We start from the raw sequence: 22,525 nt of genomic DNA, 5'->3' as shown, positions 1-22,525 counted from the left end.
TGTCAAAGGAAAAGTCTTACTCTTACTCCCACTCCTTTGCTCTGCAGACTGCAATGACCTGATCCTCTTTGTGCAGTGACATGATGCACACCTGACCAAGTGGGTAGTGAAGTCAATCAACCAATCCAGTAGAAAGATAATCCCAAAGAAAGCCCTTGCAGTGACAGTGAATTTAAATGGCATATTGCGTGACCAGACAAGCAAAAAAAAAAAAACCAACTCAAAACCAAAAGCAACAAACCCCCCCCACCCCGTACTAATCTTGTGTTTTTACAAAAGTAAGTTGGTTACTTCTTGGACAGTTCCTAGATTCCAAAAGCACTGTTTAGTGCATTCTTACTTTTTTATAGGAAGAATTTGATAGATTAAAAAGCATTAAAAAAAATAAAAATGATCCTTTCAATCAAATTTCCAGGTTGCCAATGGGTTTGTATTCTACTCAGGACTCTCTCCAACTCCTCCATCACCTGCTTGAAGTGTGTTGTCCCCAAGTGAGAACAACCTTCATCCTGAGGTCTCATCCTTATCATCTCATCCTTATCCTATCCCATCTTAAACTCTGTGTTCATGATAAAAGGGCCCCAGAAAGGCATTGTCTCTTTAAAAGCACTTTGTTGACCCACTTATCTTTTGTCTTCTAGCTCTCACTTCTTGTTTCCACTTCTTACCAAGCTAGTATCAGACTAACCTTAACAAGCATTCTCTCTGGATAGACTTTGATGTCATTAATGAAAAACTGGATGAACAAGACTCTGGTGAGAGCCTAGAACATAGTTTAAATAGGTCTGAGATTAGTCTGCTTTCATTACAGCAATGCTCTTTGCCATACAGCAGTGTTTAACACAAACATGACCTTAGCCACCATGCTGAAAAGAAAGGATTCAGGTACTTAACTCATCTTCAGAAGTATAAAAAAATTAGGCCTGAATTGACAAGTTTGTGTATCTACATTTTTTTTCTTAGCACTATGTGGACACAGTAATCACTGAAATTGTGATTTTATTTTTTTTTTTTTTACTGCTCTGATAGCATTTAACTTACCTCACACGCTTTGGTGTATGTCTCATTCTGCCAAGAAACAAATTAATAAAATATGGGATTAGTGTAAATATAATCACAGAGTATTTCAAACAGATAATGCCTATTAATAAGAAGTTTCTTACAGTGAAAGTTCACTATAAAACCTTTGGTAAATAATGAAAGACGAAGAACACACACTTGAAAAAACAGAAAGTCAACACTATAACGATGCTAAGGATGAATGAGATTTAGGTGTTCAAGAGGTCCAGAAAAAAAAGAGCATTTTAAATATTATCATGGCAGTTGTCCCAGACCAGTGCTAGTTCTCATCCATCTGTTTTAGTAAAATCAAGAAATCAATCTAATAAAGACCATGTGCTTCATTTACATCTACGTGCAACTCTGAGACAGTCCCTGGTAGAGTAAAATCCTGAAAAGCACTAGTTCTTTCTCACTGTTTGAAAATCTGAGTGGTCGAGCGGTTGAGCTTAATGAACTGTAAAATGCCCACGCATTTTGTCAAACATAATGAAAACTTTTGATATACAGGCAACTTGCATAGCAAGAATTAGTAGCTTCCCAAAACAGAATTTATAAACAAACTGAGAAAAGACATGGACATTACATCTTTTCATAGAAACACTACTCTGAGTAGATTTCAAATGTCTGTCTTTGGATAAGCCATCTGATGGACTGGAGACAAGTGCTATAGAGCTAAGGCTAAGGCAATACTCACACATTTCAGTGGACAATTGATTTGCACTGTTTCATTCCAAAACTGACATCCCTGTATGCACTGCAAAGACAGAGGGTGACTTTAAAAATGACTTTGAAAGTACATTTTTTAAGAGAAGAGATACTCCAGCTGTAATGGTAAGGACATTGGTTCAATTTTCAGCTGCAGTACAACATTCTGCATGACCAAGTCACTTATCTCCTTCATGAGCTGGTTCTTTAGCAATAAAATAGATATTTATAGCACTTAGACTCTGTAAAAAATATATTAAATATACCAAACATTATAGGTACTCAGATCTTACAGTAAGAGAATTATGTTGTATAGTGCCCTTCTCAATGTAAAACCAAATACAGTGAAAAGGAAAAAGAAATCATTCTTAGAGATTGGTTTGTGAAAAACTGGAGATGTTCAATTGCCTGTTCAGCTCTGGTAAAGACTGTGACGCTGTCGCTTGTATTGAGAGCACTTAAAGGATAGCAGGACACTTGAGTAGACTGTGACTATCACTTCAGGAGGGTGCTCAGCTTTACATAGGCCTTGGGAAAGGGCTGATATGCAGCTCCAGGGGCAGAAGGAGCCCCGGCCAAGACAGTCCACATTCAGTATTGCTCTGGGAATGAGTTTATTCAGCCAGCTATGATGCGTGTGGCCAGCGCTCCAACCATCCCAGCTTTATTTTAGCATCTGTTCTCTGTGGAGAAGTAACAGATATGCAGTATGCAGCACAGCCAAGCACAGTGGAAAGTTGTTCAACCCAAGTGTCCCACCCCGCTCTCCAATAGGCAAACCACCGGCTTTAAACCCCTGAGTTTTCAAAAATGTAATAAATATTACATAGTTCAGTTTTGATTTTGGACCTTTCTTGTTTCTACTGTCCCATTTCTTAACGATCATGAAGGTTTTTCTCTTAAAAGGGAAGCTGGAACAACTTTAGAAGCAGAAGACTCTGATATTGAGTATTGCAAAGCCACATGAAAAAACAAATTAAGATTTGATAATACTGAGCAAAGATAATTGTAACCTAAACAGGAGAGTCAACCTTGCTATGTATTGTCATGACAACACAGACTTTTATGGTCCCAGCATCATAAATGACCCAGCCTCACTAGATATCAGGTGCTGAGAGGCTGCTTCCCACCAGTCTCTGCAGAAAATATTGATGACTGAATTCTCCAACACTCTTCAAGGAATATGTGTAACCACCAGCTTGAATTGCATTTGAAATCTGAACTAAGAAAACATCAGCTGAAGTCCTCCAAGAATGCTCCTATGGAAAGCTCATGTTAAGCTGAAGATTTCCCATGATAGAGACAACCATTTGAAGTCCTAGAAACTATAAATGTTCAATAATTGTAATTATAAGTTTTCTACCATTGAATCATTGAGAAAGCAAAATACTTAACTGTACAAAGGAAAATTAATAAGACAGTCTTACTGATATGCATTTTGCAGGTAACACTCATTTTGACTTCTTGTCTATAAAAGGAGAGACTATGAACTTTGTAGATCACAAATGTGAACTACAGTAGAGATCCACACCCTTTACACATTTTCTTTAAACAAAAAAGATAGCCATGTCTCTAGGAATGCGAGCCAAGTCTAACCACACAACCTAGTGACTTATGCTAGACAAGCAACTGTGCACATTTACTATGATAATATGTACTCGTTATACTCAAACAGCAGTAATATAAAATGCCTTCAAACAACAAAGTGCATCATTACTCACTGCTTCAGTGATGTCACTAACATAACAAAGGTTAGTAATTCCAAGTTCTCCTTCCTGTAAGAGAAATACAGACATTTTTAAAAAGAGACAGAATATTTCCCCAAAATTCTTTGATTAAGATGTAATAAAGCATTGGTTCCTTGTAAAACAAATTTTCTTTGACCAATGTTTCCTCACCTGGAGAAATTTACTGTTGACACACCAGTAGCTTCTAACTGGAGACTAATGTCAGAGTACCATCAGAGACATTGGAAGAATCAGTTGGTGTTAATTAAATTATCTCAGGTAGGAGTTTGGCTCTTATCTCCTGATTCTGGTTCACTGAGTCAATAACAAATGCCTCACAAATAGCCACAAGTGGCTTTGACCTCTGTGAGCAGAAAGATCTTCCTTCAAGCTAAATGCCTTTTGTCTGGCCGCCTTTTGAAGGGTTTTACCCAGCCATATGGTGACCTCCACCATCCTTCCTCTCCTGCCAAAAGTGCTCTCCAGCTAATGTGCCTGGGTTTTTCATGTAATTCAAAGTGTGCAAAACCAATCACTATCTGTGAAATGTAAATGATTTGAGGATGTATGCAACAACCTTAGAGAAGCTTAGCTCTTAAGTTTTGACTTGAAAACAGGTAGGGCCAACCTTAGTAAAACAACTCTCAGAAAGAAATTTTCTGCAAAACTAGGCACATTGTGACAATAGTGCGAATCAAAGTTTCACAAAGAAAATTTGAACACAACAAGTAGACTGGAGGAGTAAAATAAGATTTACATCTCTCAGACTCCAAAATTACATTTTCCTCCTCTGAATGCCTTACACAATACATTCACTGAACATGAATGTGATTTTCCTGTCTTTCAAAGCTGAAAGGAAGAGCAACTTACTTCTTATTCTGAATTAATTTAAGCTTAAATCAAAGGATCCTCATTAAAGTTATCATTGCATGATAGGCTTCCATCAGGGAAGACAATTAACTCTTTCACTGATGCAAGAGTTAGAACTAGTTTTAAAGGAACTGTCAGGAAACGTATGAAATAAAATGGAGCAGATGATAGTGATAGTCCTCTGCAGCAGGTTTCCACAGTTAGTTAGCACCAAGGCACAAAATGTCTTTTTTACAAAGCAAAGATACATGGTCCTCTAAATCACATCAACATTTCAGGTAAATAGAAGCAAGGAGGCAATTCCTGAAAGCAGAATAATTGTTTGGATTTGAGAGGTTTTGCTAATCTTTGTTCTGCATTTGTAGAAGGAAACATAATGAATTCCACACCACTATTCAAAGGAACATTAAGAAAGCATAAGACTAAGGATCTGACCACTAATTTTAATACTTATAGAAACACCTACAATTTAAGCCAGTTAACTTGAAAATTAAGCTGCAACCAGTTCAGTATAGTTGTGCAAGCCACAGATTCCCAGACCACTTCTTGTGAATTTACAGTTTTCCTAGGTTTACAAAAAAAAGTCCTGCATTAGACAGAAGCTAATTAATAAAGTAAATAAATAAAGAAAAAATGTTTATCTCCCCCACCTTCCAGGGTCTTTAGCATTCATAGTAATTTCATTCAATCGAATCAGTAGGATTTCTTCTTTATCAGTTTCCAAAAATTCAAATGTCAAACATTGGCTCTCAAACTCTGCTTTTACTAGAATACATTCTTTAAAATCATTTTGGAAGAGCTGATATGTAGTATAAAGTGATAAAAACCATCTGTGTTTCAAAAGATTAGGTGCAGTTTTTGAAAACTTACCAGGTTACTTGTACATAAGTTTTGGCAATTCCTCGAGAAAGTACAGTACACTGCAGAAATCCATAGACTGTAAAAAAAGACAAGTCTGTTTAGCAGGAAAACCCACAGGCAAGCGTTTCTCATAACTCAAACTTAATTTTGTCTGTCAGCCTGATTCTTTCCTCCACTTGGCCATACAAACTCCTTTTAGTCTGGGTGACAGAGACACAACTGTGAAATTTCTGCATGTCAGGTTATTAGAATATTCTTTAAATCCTTGTTTGCACTCTGTTCCTTCAACAGCTTCTCAGCTTCCTGGAGCACTTGTCTCAAACTTACGCAACATCTCTTTCATAGTTTCTTATTAAACCACTGAAACAAAAGAGTTGACCAATGAAAGTCAGTGTATCTACTTACACAAATATCATTAACGTAAAACGGAAACTAAGTGCAATATTTTTAATCAGGTGCTCCAAGCAACACGGAAACAGGGAAAGAATGGGAAATAAAGGCCTAAAGTTAATTTTTACAGTGTTTAGGCTACTTCTAAATATTTTCAATTGAATGCAACTAAGAAAATCTGATTGTGATGATGAACAACCTTGTTAAAACTCACCTGGCCATATCAGGCATGACAAAAATTTTAATTAATTTTCTGTTTTAATGACTGTTTCCAAATGTTCCATTTCCACACCAAAATACCACTCAAAACAGCCTCCTGTCTGCCCTCTGATGCAGTCTAGGCTCAAACAAAATAAGCAGAGCCAAACTGCTAGGGGCTTTCTACATGAGTAGGCACAATCGTGGTAGTAAATGTGTACCCAAATCATGGAAGAAAATTGAAGCTGATAAATAAATCATGTATCTGATTTAAAGAGTGGTGAAAAGTTGGAGACTCACATTAAAGAGGTCAGTGGAAATTCAAGCTTAAGTCCTGGTCCATGGCATATCTGTGCTGTGTTGGCAGAGCTATTCACAGAGTCATTCTGCAGCAGAAAATCAATCCAGCTTACATATATATATATATACAAAAACAAATGCTATAACATTTTGTGCATGTATATTACTCATTATAAATAAAATTTGCTATTTTATAAATAATATAGCATTTTGATGATCAGTTGAAGCTGGCACATCCTGTCATTGCTGCTTAAAGGGGGTACCTGCTTTTCCACCATATCTTTCCAAGCCCCTTTCACTTACCAAGCAAGCGTTTCTACAGTCATGCAATAAAACAGGCTAAGAATCTGGTTAACACTAACCCAGCAACTGCAGGAGTGAACTGCTCAGCATTAACCTGATGCTGTTTTCTCTGGTTCAGGTTCTAAAACAATCCTCTGTGCTGCTCTGTCCTTGCAGTGAAAGGAGTAAAAGCACCAAGGCGGGAGGAAAGGGTAAGCCAGGCTGGAGACAGTCAATGAACATGAAACACGGGGCTCAAAGGTGGCCAGAGGAAGGAAAGGCTTTGTGGAGAGGGCTCCTTCCTTTTCTGCCAGTTGCTCTTGGAAGCATTTGGGGGGGTCCTTTTGCATTATCTCAGTGTCCTCACCACTACTCAAGGGAACTCCTAGATGAGAGTGAGACTTATCTAGGGTGAGCTTAGCTTTCAGCTAAGGGCTTCCAGCTACACAGGTGAGGGGGAATTACTGCCCCATTTGCTTGTCACTTCTCCACTCCGAAAGATGCTACCCCTGCTCCAGCCCATGAGCAAAACTGCTCAAGGGGGAACTCCTTAGTTCCAGCCAAAATAAGTCAGTTTAATCTTACTGCCTAAAGAGTAGCTGTCTGCTAACCCAGCTCATCTTGGTTGAAGAACCTTCATCAGAGCTCATGTGATCAGCAAAACTGAAGAGGAAGCTGGTGACAGGCAGATGTAGGCTGCTTTGGATAGTTAGGACATTTAGGACCCTCAGTATTTGGTTTCCAGGACTAGCAGGTCTATACTAATAAATAAATGTACCAACACCCATGCCCTAGCAAGTGGCACAGGATAACCCACATCCACATTTTAAAAACCAGTCATACCCCAAAGGAGGATAGATGCAACTGAAATACCCATGGGTTATGGCTCTTAGCTTTTACTATATGCCAGACTGTTTCTGGTTGGGCTAGTGCTGATGTGAATCAAAATCAGACAGAGTTCAATGATTGATCTATGTGGTCACTTAGGATTAAGAATGCTGGCTGGCATGGATTTAAGTTACTATCTTACATGTAGCGCAGGTAAACAAATATGTCTAAGTTCAAACTTTTTAAAAAAATCTTTTAATTGCATTTAATTATTCAGCACTTTTTTTGGTTTGGTTTGTTGGTTTTTTTTTAGAAATTGGTTGATTGTTAGGATGTCTTGGGTCTTTTTTTGTCATGTATAGGGAGGAGCAGTAGGAGATGAGAAACACAGAATCACAGAATCATTATAGTTAGAAAAGACTTCCAAGATCATTGAGTCCAACCTTGGACTGAACACCACCATGCCAACTAAACCATAGCACTGAGTGCCATGTCCGGTGGTTTCTTGAATATTTTCAGGGATGGTGACTCTACCAGGTTAAGAATCTGGTGAGGAATACAATCAAGGTGCATCTTAAAGTCTGAAGAAAAAGTCCGCAGCGCCATAAAAATGTTGGCATTTGTCTTTTAGGACAAGGAAATTTGGTTACTATGAAATACACATAACTAACCCTTTCTTTATCACTGGAAAGCTTGGCTATTACTGATGCCAATAATTCTTGTCAGTGAGCATTTGCACACTCATATATGGGTAGTGCATGCATACTTTGCACAAATGGGTTCTAAACATTATCGATAGTTAATAAAATAATGACATTAAAGACGCTATTCAAACGAACAACTAGTCGAATGATGCAGAATTTTTTCTTAGACTTTCAACACTGTTTTCCACCAGGTGTCACTGTAACATCCCATAAACCACGACTTTCAAAGAAAAAAAACCCACTGAAATATCTCCTTTCTTTTTTATGTTCCTTTGAATACACTGATCGAACAAATACTAACAGTCAACTGAGTCTTCGGATTTTTCACCTGAATTTCAGAAATTCTTCAGAAATAGAATACTTATGGGCTTTAGAAGCCAAACTTTAAAAGGAAGGTTTGCAATATCTGTAAATGATTGAGCATTAAGTGTAATTTTTAAATGCATCCCTATTGTAACACTGCATCCTGACATGGAGTTGTGGATCCAAATTTTATGATATATCATTAATAACCTTGCCCTTTATATTATAGATCTGCTTACAAAACATCATTTCCTTCATTCCAAAGACCAGCACAAGGAGAGGATATGCAAGGGAGAAGACTCTGAACGAGGACGAAAATTGAGAAAACTCCATTACAGTTCCCTACCTGAACAGCAGCATATATCGGAGCACTTCGCAAACTATGGACTCATCTTTCAAACCCTTTCGAGATAAATAGAACTATGTACAGACAAATAATCAGCCCTCATATCTTGAGGAGAAACATGCACATTATTAGCCAGTAAAATAAGTAACTCTTATTTTCTTTATACATGAAATTTTCATTATCCACAAAGACAAACCTTTCCTCTGTGTGAACATGCACATGACTGTGTATATGTATACATGAATGGTACAATATAAGCAGACTAATGATCTAAGACAGAGCTTTAGGCCCTTGCTGCACTGAAATTATCAGTTCAAAGTGAGTTGGCAGCCTCCTCTACCACACACCCCAGTGCACAGACACAGGCTGTTGCACTTACAGCCAGAAAGATCAGCTGGGAAACATCTTCTGGGCTGCCAAAGGTTACAGCCCAGCACATTGACACCAACTGATGGCAACTTTTTTTTAATACTACAGGACAAATTTCAGGGCAGCTCCTAGCTGACCCAGTCCTGGAGCCAGGTCATCATCCCTGCCCCTGTGGCAGCAAACTCCATCATAAACGTAGTCCAAGCAGCTCAAGGCAATACCCACTCCAGCAATTTAATTTTGATCTGCTCCCACATATGAGTCCAGCATCTAAAGTCTCTTCAAATGAAACCCTTGTCTATGTGCTGCCACTTAAACACGTCTGTACAGAGTTTCACAAAACAGCAGTACACAGCAGCAATTGGAAGAACAAAAATGGAAGAGGGAATGGCTGAGGAGGCAAGGAGGGACACCCAAAGTCCACAGATGTCTGTGTCTAATCTGGGCTGGTTTTGTCCAGTTACATAGCACTAAAAACATCTTGAAGATGGACCACACTCGTGAGTCCTTGATGGGGATGGAAGTTGGGAGAAGTGAGACAGGAGAGACTATCAATCCCTCAGTCAGCCTATAGGGCAGAGCAATGAAAAGAAAAATCTCAGCTTTTACTTATCAGTTTCTAATTCCTTTGTCTTGGGGAGGTCATCTTCAAAAAATATGCTGATGTGAAGTACTCACTAGGGGTGATGGATTTTTACTCTTTTCCAAAGATCACAGATTATTCTTGTTTTCCCTTCAGCAATGGGCCCCCATTATATTCTGAATTTCTCACTAAAGTAAGTGAACAAGGACCCCAAGGGCAAAAACCTTCCCTTCACTGCCGAGGCCTTCCTCCTGCCCCTTTTATTTGTTAGTGCAACTGCTAAGACAGCTGTTTGTCTGGCAATAGCAGCCAGTCAGTCAGGGAGTGTTGTGCACAGAGGGAAGCCCATACAAGAGAAACCCCCTGGAGTCTGGCTGAAGATTTATATCTATCTCTGCAGATTAGAGAAGTGGGGTTGGGGGGGAGGGAGAAGCAGACTGTTAAACTGGATCAAATTGGAAAGACAGTCATGCATGAGATACTTAGCTAAACCAGTCAGGAGACAGGGATTTGTTTCTATCGATCTGCAGTAATGACGACTGGAGAAATGCCTCATGAAATGATGGATGTACAATGATGGATTTCAGACTAGGCAAATTTGAGCTGTGGAGATTAACAATACTAAGAGATGTGAAAGCTAGGCCAGGATAGAAAATACACGGAATGCTAAAGGGTAACATGGATCTATATGTATGTCACTGAAAGATTCAAATCTGAAAGGAAAAGAATATATTAAGGCTTACTAAACTATGTTTGTGTAATCATCCTACATGACACCAGGGGAGAAAGAGAGCAAGCACAAAGTGATAATAAAAGCCTTGCTGTTAAGTAGGTAAAGTTTGCACTGCTTTTTGTATTGCTTTAAAGAGGATAGGTTAGCATAGTATTTGCAAAGCTTTTTAGTGATTTGTTCAACCGTATTGTCTATTAGATATATCTAGATTTTTACTAATCAAATGTGCAGTCTGAAATTTGAAGAAAACTAGATTTCAACATACACAGGTATCAGGCAGTGCAACAGTGTAAGTATAAAATGGCCTGTTGCAGCATTTCTGAAGAGGATTGCATGGAAAAGACGTGTAAAGATTTTTAGAGAGGAACAGAAGGAAAGAAGATTGCATACTACAGAGCAAGTGACTTATTGCTCTGAGCATGTAGATCAGTGTATAAGCAGATATAAAGCCGAGATTAGGAGAAAAAGACAAAAGCTGCAGAAGCAATAGTGTAGATTACAGGATCTTTGTAGAGATCTTCAGAACAATCAGATGTTCAGCTTGCATAAACATCTCCCACAGAAGTCTTTATCTCTAACACCTCCTGGTTTCCATGGCATTCCCAAATACCTGAACATTTTATCTCCCAGTAGTTCCATAAAAAGAAATTGCTTATGCAGCAATCCAAAAGAGAGCCCACCTGCATAGAGTTTCTTACAGATAAAGAAGCAACAGCGTCCACTAAGGAGATGGGATTTAACAGGGGCTGTTTTGGCCATTTCAGTCACCTGCCTGTGTGTGTTGCTGGAGTGTTTGGATGTACTGCTTAATAACCTTTTGGTATATATCTAGAGTTTCGGCCTTTCTCTCCAAAACTTCCTGTCCTCCTCTCCTTAGTTGAGGAATACCCCTGGGTACAGGCACTGACACTGGTCCACAGGAACAAGTAGATCCATTTATGTACACAAGCAAAAGCAAAGTTCCTCGTAGTAGGGGAAAAAATTAAACAATTCTCTAAAATGTTTTTGAGCCTCAAACAAACAAACACAAACTTGTAACAAACAGGTGAAGATATGTCTGATCTCTTCTTGTTTGAGGGACAAGGAAACAACCCCTGGGAAAACCATGGTTAGCTGGGACTATCATGAGAAATCCTGGGGATGGCAGTCCAGTATATCATTTCCACCTGCATTAACAGGCAAAGAGATAAATATTGTCTTCACTCGCTAACATGTGCCAACACCTCAGGCAGTCCAGTCAAACTCAGGTTTCATCCTCTGAGGGTTTCAAACCCTTCTGGAATACCAGCAGCAGCCACGATTTCAGACATGGCCATTCCTTGCCCCTCTGGATGGGGGAGAAAAGCCTGAGCACACCTCCACAGGCCCCATATTCAAATCAACCTGCTGAGGGGCAGCCCATGCTGAGCTCCTCAACTATGCACCTGCTCCTCTGCTCTAGGGAACACGAGGCTTGGTCCCAGTCCCTAAATACAGGTCACTATTTCAGAGTACCCCAGATACTAATCCAGGGCTGTCAATGTCTAGGCACCCTGGCAGGGGCCTCCCAGGGCAGCATCTATCCCATTCCTACCCAGGAGCAGGGCAGTCAGGGTGACCATCAGGCAGCTCCCTGGGGACAGAGACAGGCCAAGGCCAGACTGAGATGTGGGCCCATGGCTGGGCAGGGCGAAGGGCTGGAGACTGGCCCTGCCTGTGGCATCACTGGGGCAGAAGCTGATGGCCTCAGGGGCTGACATGGGGTCCTGGTCCCTGGGTAGAGCAGAGGTGGGGGGTGGAGGGAACCCTGTGGAGTGGGGCAGGGAATGCTGATCCCAGGGGTACCCTCAGTCCCCAGGCTGGCAGATGTCACCCAGAGCAATGGAGCCCCTGTCCTTCTGAACCAGTAGCTGAGAGCCAGAGGGATCATCCAAAAACCTCAAAAGGCCACTGAATTGAGCCTGCCGTCTCCATCGACTGCAGCAGCAGTCATTTGAATTTAGATGTATTGATTTTAAATTAATTACAATGCTTTTAAACATCCTAAGTATTTTCTTAGGATGCCCACAGCCATGTGTGCTGCCCCTAGAGCTGGACTGACGTGTTGTCAGACTCACAAAAAGGTGGCGGTTTTTTAAAACAAGTTTTTTATTTTCTTTTGCTGAGGAAATTTCCTTCCAGCTGAGGAAGCTTTCTTCACTGAGAAGTCAAGCAGACTTGCCAGAGCAAGAAGGGGGCAGACACACAGAGCTACACCTGCACACTGCCAGTGAGGGTGCACACCAATGCTGAGAGGAGTTATCACTCTGTGAAAGACATTAGCCCTGGCATTCCCTACCATGTTCCCAGACCTCAGTTTCCCTGCTCTGCCCTAGCAGAGTGGTCGCTTCCCGGTGCACCAGCTCTTGTGCTGTTTTGATCCTCTACTGAGTTAATTCAGGTCCCCAACACAGCAGAAGGCCATTCACCTTGTTGTCAAGAAAATGTTCTGCTAGCTCAGCAAACTGAATTAGCTCAACACAACATCAGGTGAACACCAGGAAGCAGGGAAGTAAGGCCAAGAAAGGAACCCTTTGACCCAGCTGGTTTGAACCTTCACTCTAACAGCTGCTATTGTTAACTAAATTTAGGTCTGATGCATCATTGTCCCTTAATAGAGAGAAGCCCGGGGTGCAGGGTCTGCTGCTTGTGACCTGTTTGAATGTGATCTTGCACAACAGAGCTGTGACCTCTTTCTGCATTATGATAACACAAATAGTAAGAGTTGGCCCTTAATTGTGAGTACATCTGGACTCCTAAAAGATTTGCAAAACAATAACATGCTTAAGCTGTAACGACAAACACAACCTCAAGGTAAAGCAGGCTAAGACCGGAGAAACATTAAAAAAGGGATGTCATATTGATTCATATGTTTATGCTCCCAAGACTAAAGATATAAATTGGTTTATGAAAAGTACATTATTTTTCCAGTTTTACTTACATGCACAGACATAAGCACACATATGCCTCTTCTAAGGCTGAAAGGACTCAGTGGAGTTCAAAGAAAGGAATACATTATAAAGAGTAAACCTCTATATAGAACTTATTACTTATTTTAAAACAACAACTGCAATAATTATTTCTGAGAAAATTCTTCTAATTTGGTTAGGGGTTTTTGTTTTGAGGGTTTTTTTAATTTATTTTAGAGTGAAGTTTGGGATTTGTACTAAATTATAAACCAGAGAAAGACTACTCTGAAAAAAGTGTAATGTGCCCTTTGGTAGTAATGCACAGCAGCAACTACAGTAGAGACCATATCCTTCAGCTTTGCCGGGCATTTGTGTTCACTGTCCAGTGTACTGGTGGATGTCCATCCTCATAGAATTTAATTGAAGGCTGAACAGCAGAGCTGCAGACAAATGCTTTCTTCCATTGCTTTGCAAACTGCAGAAGTTGAGCAGAATGAAGAGCTGTGGATACAGCAATATCTTGAAACACTACAGCATCAGCATCTAGAAAGCATGGGCTCAAAGGAGCACTTGGCACCGCTGTCAACACAAGCTCCCCCAGTCACTTCAGTGTGCTTTAGATTAGGTCCAAGAACTAATCTGAAGGAAGAGACTCTGCACAAGCAGGACTACTAAGCAGTAATGTTTCCTTTAGTAGAGTTTCCAGGTGCACAAAGTTCCAGGTGCCCAGGTACATATACAATATCTGTATACCAATCAAAATAGTTCACTGCTTTTTCACACAAGTTTTTCAGATAAATATAATACATATGAGAAATTGTCTGTAAGTGTATTTTTATAAGACTAGTAAAATAGAACAGCTATAAATATTTCCTTTGTGTAGCAAAAAGTTAGCCTTCACTTGGTAGAACAGCTGTCTGCAAATGTTATCATTATTTTCTGACTGTGGTATCTCTGTCATGCTGGTTTTGTTTCCTTTGCTTCAGTGTTTGCTATTGTATCACATTAGTGTAATTCCACCAATTGAAACAACAACAAAATTCCTGAGACACTAACACAGAACAAGGAACATCAAGAAAAAAAATACTGATTTTAAGTTTTAAGATGCAAGGAAGTAAGTGAAGGTTCATGGTCCATCAAATCCAAACTCTGTAACCAGCAGAAACCAACGTAAAATTGCCTACATGTGCTCCAACAGTGGTTTGTAACTGATAGAAGGTTGAAGAGCAGCCAAGCTTCCTGCTCCCGCTCATTTAGAGGATAGGATTTGCCTCTCTAGATCCCTAGTAATGAGGGCACATTGGTGGGAGTGTGGGAGAAGAATCACGTAATGAGAATGAATCAAAATCCATTTGATCTCTCTCTTCCAAGTAAAAGCTATGAAGTCAGCTAGAAGACGGTTCAACAGTGCCAACATGAATCCTGGTGATTGATTATTATAACATGCTCATCTTTATTGAAACAGTAGGTCAAATACCTGTAAATGTCTAAATGGTACTGTATTCAAATGTAGACAGCAGAAGTCTGAGCCTAAAAGATTATGGTGACCCCTGAAGTGGTGCTGAGTCCTGGTAATTACCTGATGAGCAGGGTGGTGTATGAGAAAGTCAGAAACCACAGGGACTCAGGTCTTCTTTTGAGAAAAAAAAGTATATGTTTCCACTGCAAGACTAGGCCTGGTAATTACTATAAGGGTTAGTTTTGCCCTCCTTGGAGCAGTCAATAACACAGCCTTAGCTCTGGTTAGCTGCACCAACACTGTGCTCAACATTTGGCATCTCTCCAGTGAAGCTGCCTGTTTCTCTTGACACATGAGGAACTGTGGCTGGATAGTGGCGACTATTGCAGGGACTTTGGCCACAAACAGCAGCTCTGTTTGTGGCCAAACAGAGCTGCTGCTCTGTCAGCAGCTCTGACTCCATCTGCCAGGCTTGGTCATGCCAGCTGAAGGTTTTCTTATACCTAGATGTTCAGAGCTGTTGACCCACTGGAGGAATGTCTTCACATGAAGCCATGAAGGGTTCACTCAAACATTTTAAGGTGTGGACAAACGTGCATGAAACAGATAAGAAAACACATCTACTGCAGAGCCTTTAGAGTGGGAACTCAGCATGCCCAGGCAGCAGGAGCTAGAAATTTAGATTAGGCAGCAGAGCTACTCACACGGTGAATTCCTGGCCCTGGCCCTAACATCTGTCATCTGTACAGGCAAGCAGCCCACAGGAGATGAATTTGTGGGCTGAATCCACATGGGCAATCAGCCCAACCCTGCCATTCTACACCAAAACCACCATCATGCTCAAGGGAAAGAGGATAAAGAACATCTGATTTCGGTGGACAAATGGCATACTGGATATAGGGGAAAAAATTTAAATACAGGCTCAATTTAAGTCTAAGAGGTAGATCTAACTGGGGCTAAACTACATATAGCATATTTTGAAAAAGGCCTTTAGGACCACTTGTGAACCCTGACCAAGAACAACAACCACTATGCATGTCTAGCATAACTAAATATACAATACCTTTAATGAAAAGAAGTAGACAGAAGGATGCTAAACGGAATATTTGAGAAATTATACTGTCCAAATAAATCTAACTTTCAGGGATAAAAATTTCGATTATTGGTCATTTATTATCTTATGAGGAATGAAAGTTTAAAATTGATTTGGATGTTCACCAACATACTATATTTACCTTCTGTTGAGCAGTTATCTTTGACAAGGAACCTAAGGCAGGCTCTAACATTTTGTATTTTGTAAACAGTCACAAAAATACATTGAATACTGTAAGTAAAACATGAGAAAATATTCACTCAAGCCTACATTTTTTTTAAATTATTTTCAAAAAAGCCAAAAAGGTCTTTATAAAACAGATAACATTAGACCAGGTTTTCACATTTGACAAATAGCCTGGCCTTAAAAGCTATTGACAATGAACCCTTAAACTGTATATACAGTTGTAACCCACAGCTGTGATAGTTATGAATTACAAGAATTTGACCTTGTGATTCCATGGTGTGATGACGCAATGCTATGTAGAAAAGCTGCACAAGAATCTTTTTCTCCATACATAATGATTGTTGCAGATTTATGAGCTATGCTTCCACTACGCATAACTGGCTTACTTCCGTGAAGCTCATGAGGACTGCAGACTTCCACAGGGCCTGAACAGAGCACAGGGAGAAGGGATGGAGCACACCACTAATTACTAAATGAATAAGCATGATTCCCAAACCTCTCTCTTGAAACAAATCAACTGAAGGGAAAGAAGGCCATCTCTGGTCTTACTTTTCAACTCCTGAGGCTTTCAGCCTAAGTTCATATCACACCATGCAAAAAAACTGCAACATGGCAAGAACACTCGAAATTAGGAAGAAGAGTTAGATCTGTTGCAAACAGGATGATTTCTATTAAATCAAGCAGTCACTCAGCTCGTACTTGCTTTCAGCTTTTAAGCTGTTACTTATATAGCCAGGTGTATAATGATCAATAAAACAACATGTAAACTGCCCTCTCCAGTATAAAAAAGTGCTACAGTCTTTATATCAGAAATGGTCAAACTACTTAATTTCATTCACTTTCCATTACTCCACACCTTTTGGAGGAAGAATATAATTAGACCAATTGCTCTCTTTATTTAAGTCATGATTCAGACACAGTTGGTTATTCCTGCAAGTGACCAGGGGATTGCTTCACAGTTTGCACAAGTTATTTTTTAGCTCCTACTTGGATGCAGACTCATAAACATGAGTAATGATTAAGACCACTTGTTTCTCACAGAAAAAAATGCAGACTATGCAAATTCAGCTGTGAACTCCTTCTTGAAAATCCCAAACATGCTACAGTTAAAAATTATATACTACCTATGCATTAAGGGACAAAATTTGATATTTTTAAAAAGTATGCGGACTAATACCTTACAGAAACAGGAGAACTCTTTAAAACACCTATAAAAAACAATGAGAGCTTTGTCACTGGCAAATTCATCAAGGATGCTGCCAACTAGTAAGTTATAAAATAGAAGGCTCTGTTTTGACAAAGAGTGTCATGAATCTCTAGATCATAATATTTTTCAAGACAACACTAAAACAATATGTTTAAATGAAAAGGAACATTCTGCCCCATATTTCTTGACAGCAGCATAGCATGTTTTGTTGATTATCTTCAAAATCCAGATGATTAGCAACTTTATTTCTTCTTGCTTGAAACTAAGAAAAATTATGACCTAAGACTACTGAGCAGCTGTGAGAAACTGCAAAATATGTGGCAGTGGGACAAACGATTAGTCTTCAACTTGATCTCATAATTACATCATAATAGGTGACATGATTGGATAGGTTACAGCAATTAAAGTGATGAAAAGTGCACATTCATCCCCTTTATGACTCTCATTAGAGTTACACCCAACTGCTGCTGTTGTAGTGAATGAGACTGCCTATCTCTTAGCATCCAATTATCCCATGGACATTTCCTGCCAGTGCTGGTAAGAGCCCTGCTATCACTCCCACCCAGACAAGACCTATAGTTCTCGTCTCCTGAAAAGACAAAGTCTTCAAGCCTATTGCATTTTAGTTTTCTCTCCTAGTATTTATTGCCTGTAATTTCTTCTTCCATATTCTTAAGGTCTAAGAATACTTATGGTCTCTACCCCCTGGGGATTTCTGTTACCAGTGTAATTGCATAATGCCACTCTATGGTTCTAACTCATCCATATGGGTGTGGGCAGTGACCTATGCTAGCGCAAGTCGAACTGTTTCTTCTATCAGGATTTCTTTTTTCTGTCTGATTCTTACCTCGTGTTTGCCTTAAAGTACCAATGAAGCACTTGGTCAGGATATCCTCTTAGCTACTTGCTCAGAACCACTTAAAAAGTGGAAAGGTTATTTTACTAACTCCGTCACTCCTGTGCATTTTCACACCTGGGGAGGGATGCTTACATTAAGCAAGGATGGAAGTTGCTAACAGGAACGTCACCAGAACCAAGGCTGGCTCTGAGAAGGAGAACTCAGTCCCACAGTTTACTACAAATGGGTAAGACCTTTTTTGCAATAGTAGTTAGATAAATATCCAGAAGCCCAGAGGAGTCCTGGAGGTCAGTCCATCTCCTGCTGGTTTAATGGTATGCAGACCTTAATAGAGGGTGATGTTATACAGGCTGAAATGTTCTTGCTGCTTCATGGGCATGGCATTAGCCTTTCTATGGAAAAAACACAGCACACTGCACTGTGTCCATTAAATACTCTAAATATACAGAATAATTCATGTATGTCTCAAGGAACTTGCCAAACTTTCTAAGCCATGCCACAGCCTAGCAGCAGCTCTGACTTTGCTGTAGCCTAACCATTTTTAACAGAGAGGGCTCCTTGCATATGATATACAAATGTTGAATCTAGACACATCTCAGGCTGCTACTTTATATGTTTTATTTTCTGGCTTTTTTATACAACCACCACATACACTTCTGGCAGAACACAGTATCTGAATACACAGAGATCAGCAACCAGAGCACTTTGATCTCAGCTTTATCCTGTAAATTCATTATACCATTTGTTTTGCCCCAGTGAAAATGCAAAACCTGGCCCATGTATAAAGACTGCTATAAGGCCTCTCAATCTGCAAGCTATCCTTCTGCTAATGAAGAGATTAGCATACCTCTCAATGTCTAGAATTGCTCTTGTGCTTTGCAATTTATAACCTTGGGTCCTTTCCATCTCATTATGCTTTCCATTCCTCCCCCTTCTTTTATAAAGTCAGCAAAGAAAACGCTTTCCACTTACTAACAGGAACTTTCCTGTTAGCCACACAAAAGCAAGGCTGCTCCAAGAAGGTTAAACTTGAATGTCTTTGTATATATTATGTTTTTGGCTTCTATTTTTTTTTCCCAGAACATGTACAGAACAAGATGCTTTTGAAAGAAAGCATGTTTGAAAGAAAGTGTCATGTTTGCAAGGTAAGCTTAGGTGAACTTTTCAGTGTGTTTTTTCTTCCTCCCCTGCCCCTTGCCCCAGACAAACTACCAGTTTAACATCACACGAGGCACTCAAGGACTCATCGGATTATTTAGGTCTGTTTAGAAGCAGCTTTTCAACGCACGTTACATACAAGTATGCAACAGTATATAAAAAGTGTAGGTTAAGAAGGTAAATCTGTGAAGCTAGAAACTGTATAAGTCTATAAATGAAACCTGCGTATGTCCCCGCCATACTGACCAACCACCTTCTAAAGTGTTCTGAGCTGATTTTGTCCTGAAGTCTCTTCTCTTGCTCTTCACCCCGAGGCCAGTGAGCTGTGAAGTAAAAACTGAATTTCTCGTTTGCAGGTGGTTGCACAGTAAAAGTATCCATATAATGAATACGAGATGATACATATTATCTAGTTGTAGGTGACTCAGTTAATACCGATTTCATCAAACACACAAAATACTCCTAAATCATATGTTTGGAAAACTACCTGTAAATGAAGGGCACATGCTCATGCTAAAAAGCAGCCCATCCATATCTTTGGGTGAATTATGGCTCTTCCAAATTAAGTCAGTTTTAGTGACCAAAATAAACTTCATTAAGCTGCCAGAAGTGGTCTGCCAGGGAACTTTTATATTGTGAAGCTCCCATTGTGTGAAAACTTTAATTAGTCAGGCTCCATGTATGCCTTCTTTCTGAACTAATCTTTTGCCTTGACTCCAAGTCCTTGCCTTTAAAACTGTATTTATTTAAAAGCTCATTTTAACTCTTCTCCTTACAAAAGGAAATTGGGAAAAGTACGTATGAACCAATGTAGCAATGTGACGGGTTACACAAGTCCTTGAATAAGAGCCTTGAGAGCTATAGACTACTTCATTCATCTTAATGATTATTTAATCTTGGAAGATGACAGTAAGTTCTTTGCCTACAGCATATTGAAAACTGACAGGGAGATGGTATGGTAATGTGAATTTAATAGCAAAATAAATAATACAGAAGCTACTGCACTGATTACATTGTTATTATTATCCTACTGAAGTCAATACGAAAGCTGTGCTTCCAACACCTGCAAGAGGTGCAGAGTTTCCACGGGAGCATTATGTACATTTGCAGTAGGAAACATGTAGCCTTGGGCAAGCAACCAGCTCTGGATGAGCCCTGGGTGGTGAGAAGTTTGAAGAGGCAACCTGCATGCCCTTCCTTCGACCAGTGCTCTCCTGTACCAACCATGAACAAAAAACAAATACCACTCCCAGACATTTTACATCTCCAGTCTCAAGGGCACGACTTACCATTTTACTACAAATCATTGAAAGAAAAATAACTGTGAATGAAATTATTCTCTGTATATCTGTTCCAGAGGGCACTGCCAAACCTCCAGCACCCAGGAGAAGGAGAAAGCTTCCTCCTCACTCTTGGCCTCCTAAACATGTGTGACAGGCAAAAACCATTTTGGATTTCCAAAGCTGCTAACTTGCCTCTAACAATTATCAGCCACCCAAGTTCTGTGGAGAGCTCAACATTAGTGACATTATCTGCAAGCTCCATGGCAAATTTGATGTTTTGCACATTAAATTGCTCAAGCTCACCAAAACCAGTTTATTGCATCACTGCTTGGCCAAGATTACTTGGGATCGACCCACAGGACTGTTCTCTCAATATTTACGATAACCCTTAACAAATACAACTAGAACCTGGCTCTGTTTTTAGAGAACATGTTTTAGATCTCAGTTGATGGAATACAAATCAGTACAATTCCCAGTACCAACCCGTGTGTGACTGACTGGTTTTGATTGCCTGCTCAGACTGACACAAAACAATGCACTCTCTTGTGTTGTTATATTGCTTTTAAATAACTGCAACTCTTTCAAGGATGATATATGTTTTGCAACATATATATTGTCCTGTTCATTTATCTCCCTCGTGTTTTCATTTATATCGGGTCTCATTTGTACATTCTGAACCAGTATTTGGTATTGGAAAAACTATTTTCTATGACTACAATATTTTCATCAATTCTGTGAGGTTTTCAAATCCAATCTTGAGGATGTCGCAGAATTTTACTTTTTGGTCCCTTCCTCTTCATAATCACCTTCATTTGTATGGATTTGTTCCTGACAATCTGTGAGACAAGTACAAGTACAGGCCACTTTTATTCACATGGACACACTCTTCTTTAAAAGCCTCTCAGCCTTCAGAATCTTGAAGCAAGTAGCCCATCCCAGCCTCCTTCAATCAGAAGGATGCTGCCATTTGTTGGCAAAATCCAGCACGGCTTAGTCTGACCACCAAACTGCTGCATTAACAAACACTCTTTCTGCCTTACATCTTAGACCATTTTAGTCTAAGATTTCAAACTCTCCTTTGTAAAGAAGGGTAAGTCTCAAATACTAACAACGTGTGTTAAATACATATACCAAGAATATAATGTACTGAGTACGTGGTAAAAAATATGCCTGATCACATATGGTGTCTGAAAAGTTAAAAAACAGACATTAACGCTTATAAAACAAGAACTCAATTAAAATAAAGGTTTACTAAACTTCACTTTTTTCTAACATAATATAAAACCTAATCATTTTATCTCTATGACATACAAGTTAATTCTGTACTTCATTTTAGCATAGTAGTACAGTGTTTCTGACCTGCCAGCAGTGTGAATCCACCTGCCTCACAGCAACTCACCCCTGAAAAGCCTGTATAGAGTCAGACAGGCTAGCTTCAATACTCCAGAATACTTTTAAAAGGCCAACCGCTGGGGCTTGCTTAATATGGGGGTCTCCTGTGGTCACTGGCACTGCTTCCCTACCAGGCACCTGTGTCCCTCTCTGTGCCACAGGTCTTCTCCAGAGCCAAGATCATCCCACCCAGACAGAAAGATGCACACAGCATGGTTACAAAGGCTGTGTTTAATTCAGCCCATAATGGTAACGCACAAAAGCTCGCATAGGTTAACCTTGCGTTTGCAGCCCTGCATGGAGATGCCCTCCAAGGAGCAGGTTACAGGAGAGAGAAGCCCCATCACGACCCCGGCTATGCTGAAGGGGTCGGACGCTCCCCCTTGCCCCGTCGGCTCCGCTGCCCACCGGCCCCACTCGTGTCCCCCCACTGCGTAGGCACCCCCGCGACCCTTTCCGCTATGGCAGCGGGAGCGACTCCTGGGAATTAGCCTGCAAAGGCAAAATAATCCTGCTTCCTTATAAACATACATGTATATACGACTGTGCGTGTATATACGTGGGCATGCACATGGCCTGCCAACTTCGGGATTTCGCAGGCAATGCTGGGGGCTGCATGGTTTTGGAGGAGCCTCCCAACCGCGGGGAGCCCCACGATCCCGGTGCAGCACCCCAGAGCGCCGGTGGGTGGGAGAAACAG

The 22,525-nt window shown here is 40.2% G+C and overlaps 1 protein-coding gene across 2 annotated transcripts in view; it reads right to left on the bottom strand.

Moving 5' to 3' along the window:
- The window catches only part of ROS1 (ROS proto-oncogene 1, receptor tyrosine kinase), a 73,485-nt gene extending 67,933 nt beyond the window's left edge, over nucleotides 1-5,552 (bottom strand). For both annotated transcript variants that reach the window (XM_064649691.1, XM_064649692.1), the window contains exons 1-4: nucleotides 5,235-5,552; nucleotides 3,489-3,542; nucleotides 1,757-1,816; nucleotides 1,042-1,068 (exon numbers count right to left, since the gene is read on the bottom strand). In XM_064649691.1, coding sequence (XP_064505761.1) covers nucleotides 1,042-1,068; nucleotides 1,757-1,816; nucleotides 3,489-3,542; nucleotides 5,235-5,357 — 264 coding nt within the window. In that variant the 5' untranslated portion in view covers nucleotides 5,358-5,552. The remainder of the gene's footprint in view (nucleotides 1-1,041; nucleotides 1,069-1,756; nucleotides 1,817-3,488; nucleotides 3,543-5,234) is intronic.
- Between the last annotated feature and the right edge of the window lie 16,973 nt (nucleotides 5,553-22,525).

The sequence above is a fragment of the Pseudopipra pipra genome, chromosome 3 (genome assembly GCF_036250125.1).
Source record: "Pseudopipra pipra isolate bDixPip1 chromosome 3, bDixPip1.hap1, whole genome shotgun sequence".
Classification (NCBI taxonomy): Eukaryota; Metazoa; Chordata; class Aves; order Passeriformes; family Pipridae; genus Pseudopipra; species Pseudopipra pipra.
Note: the sequence above shows the minus strand (reverse complement) of the source record. Positions and strands in the feature narration are given on the sequence as shown.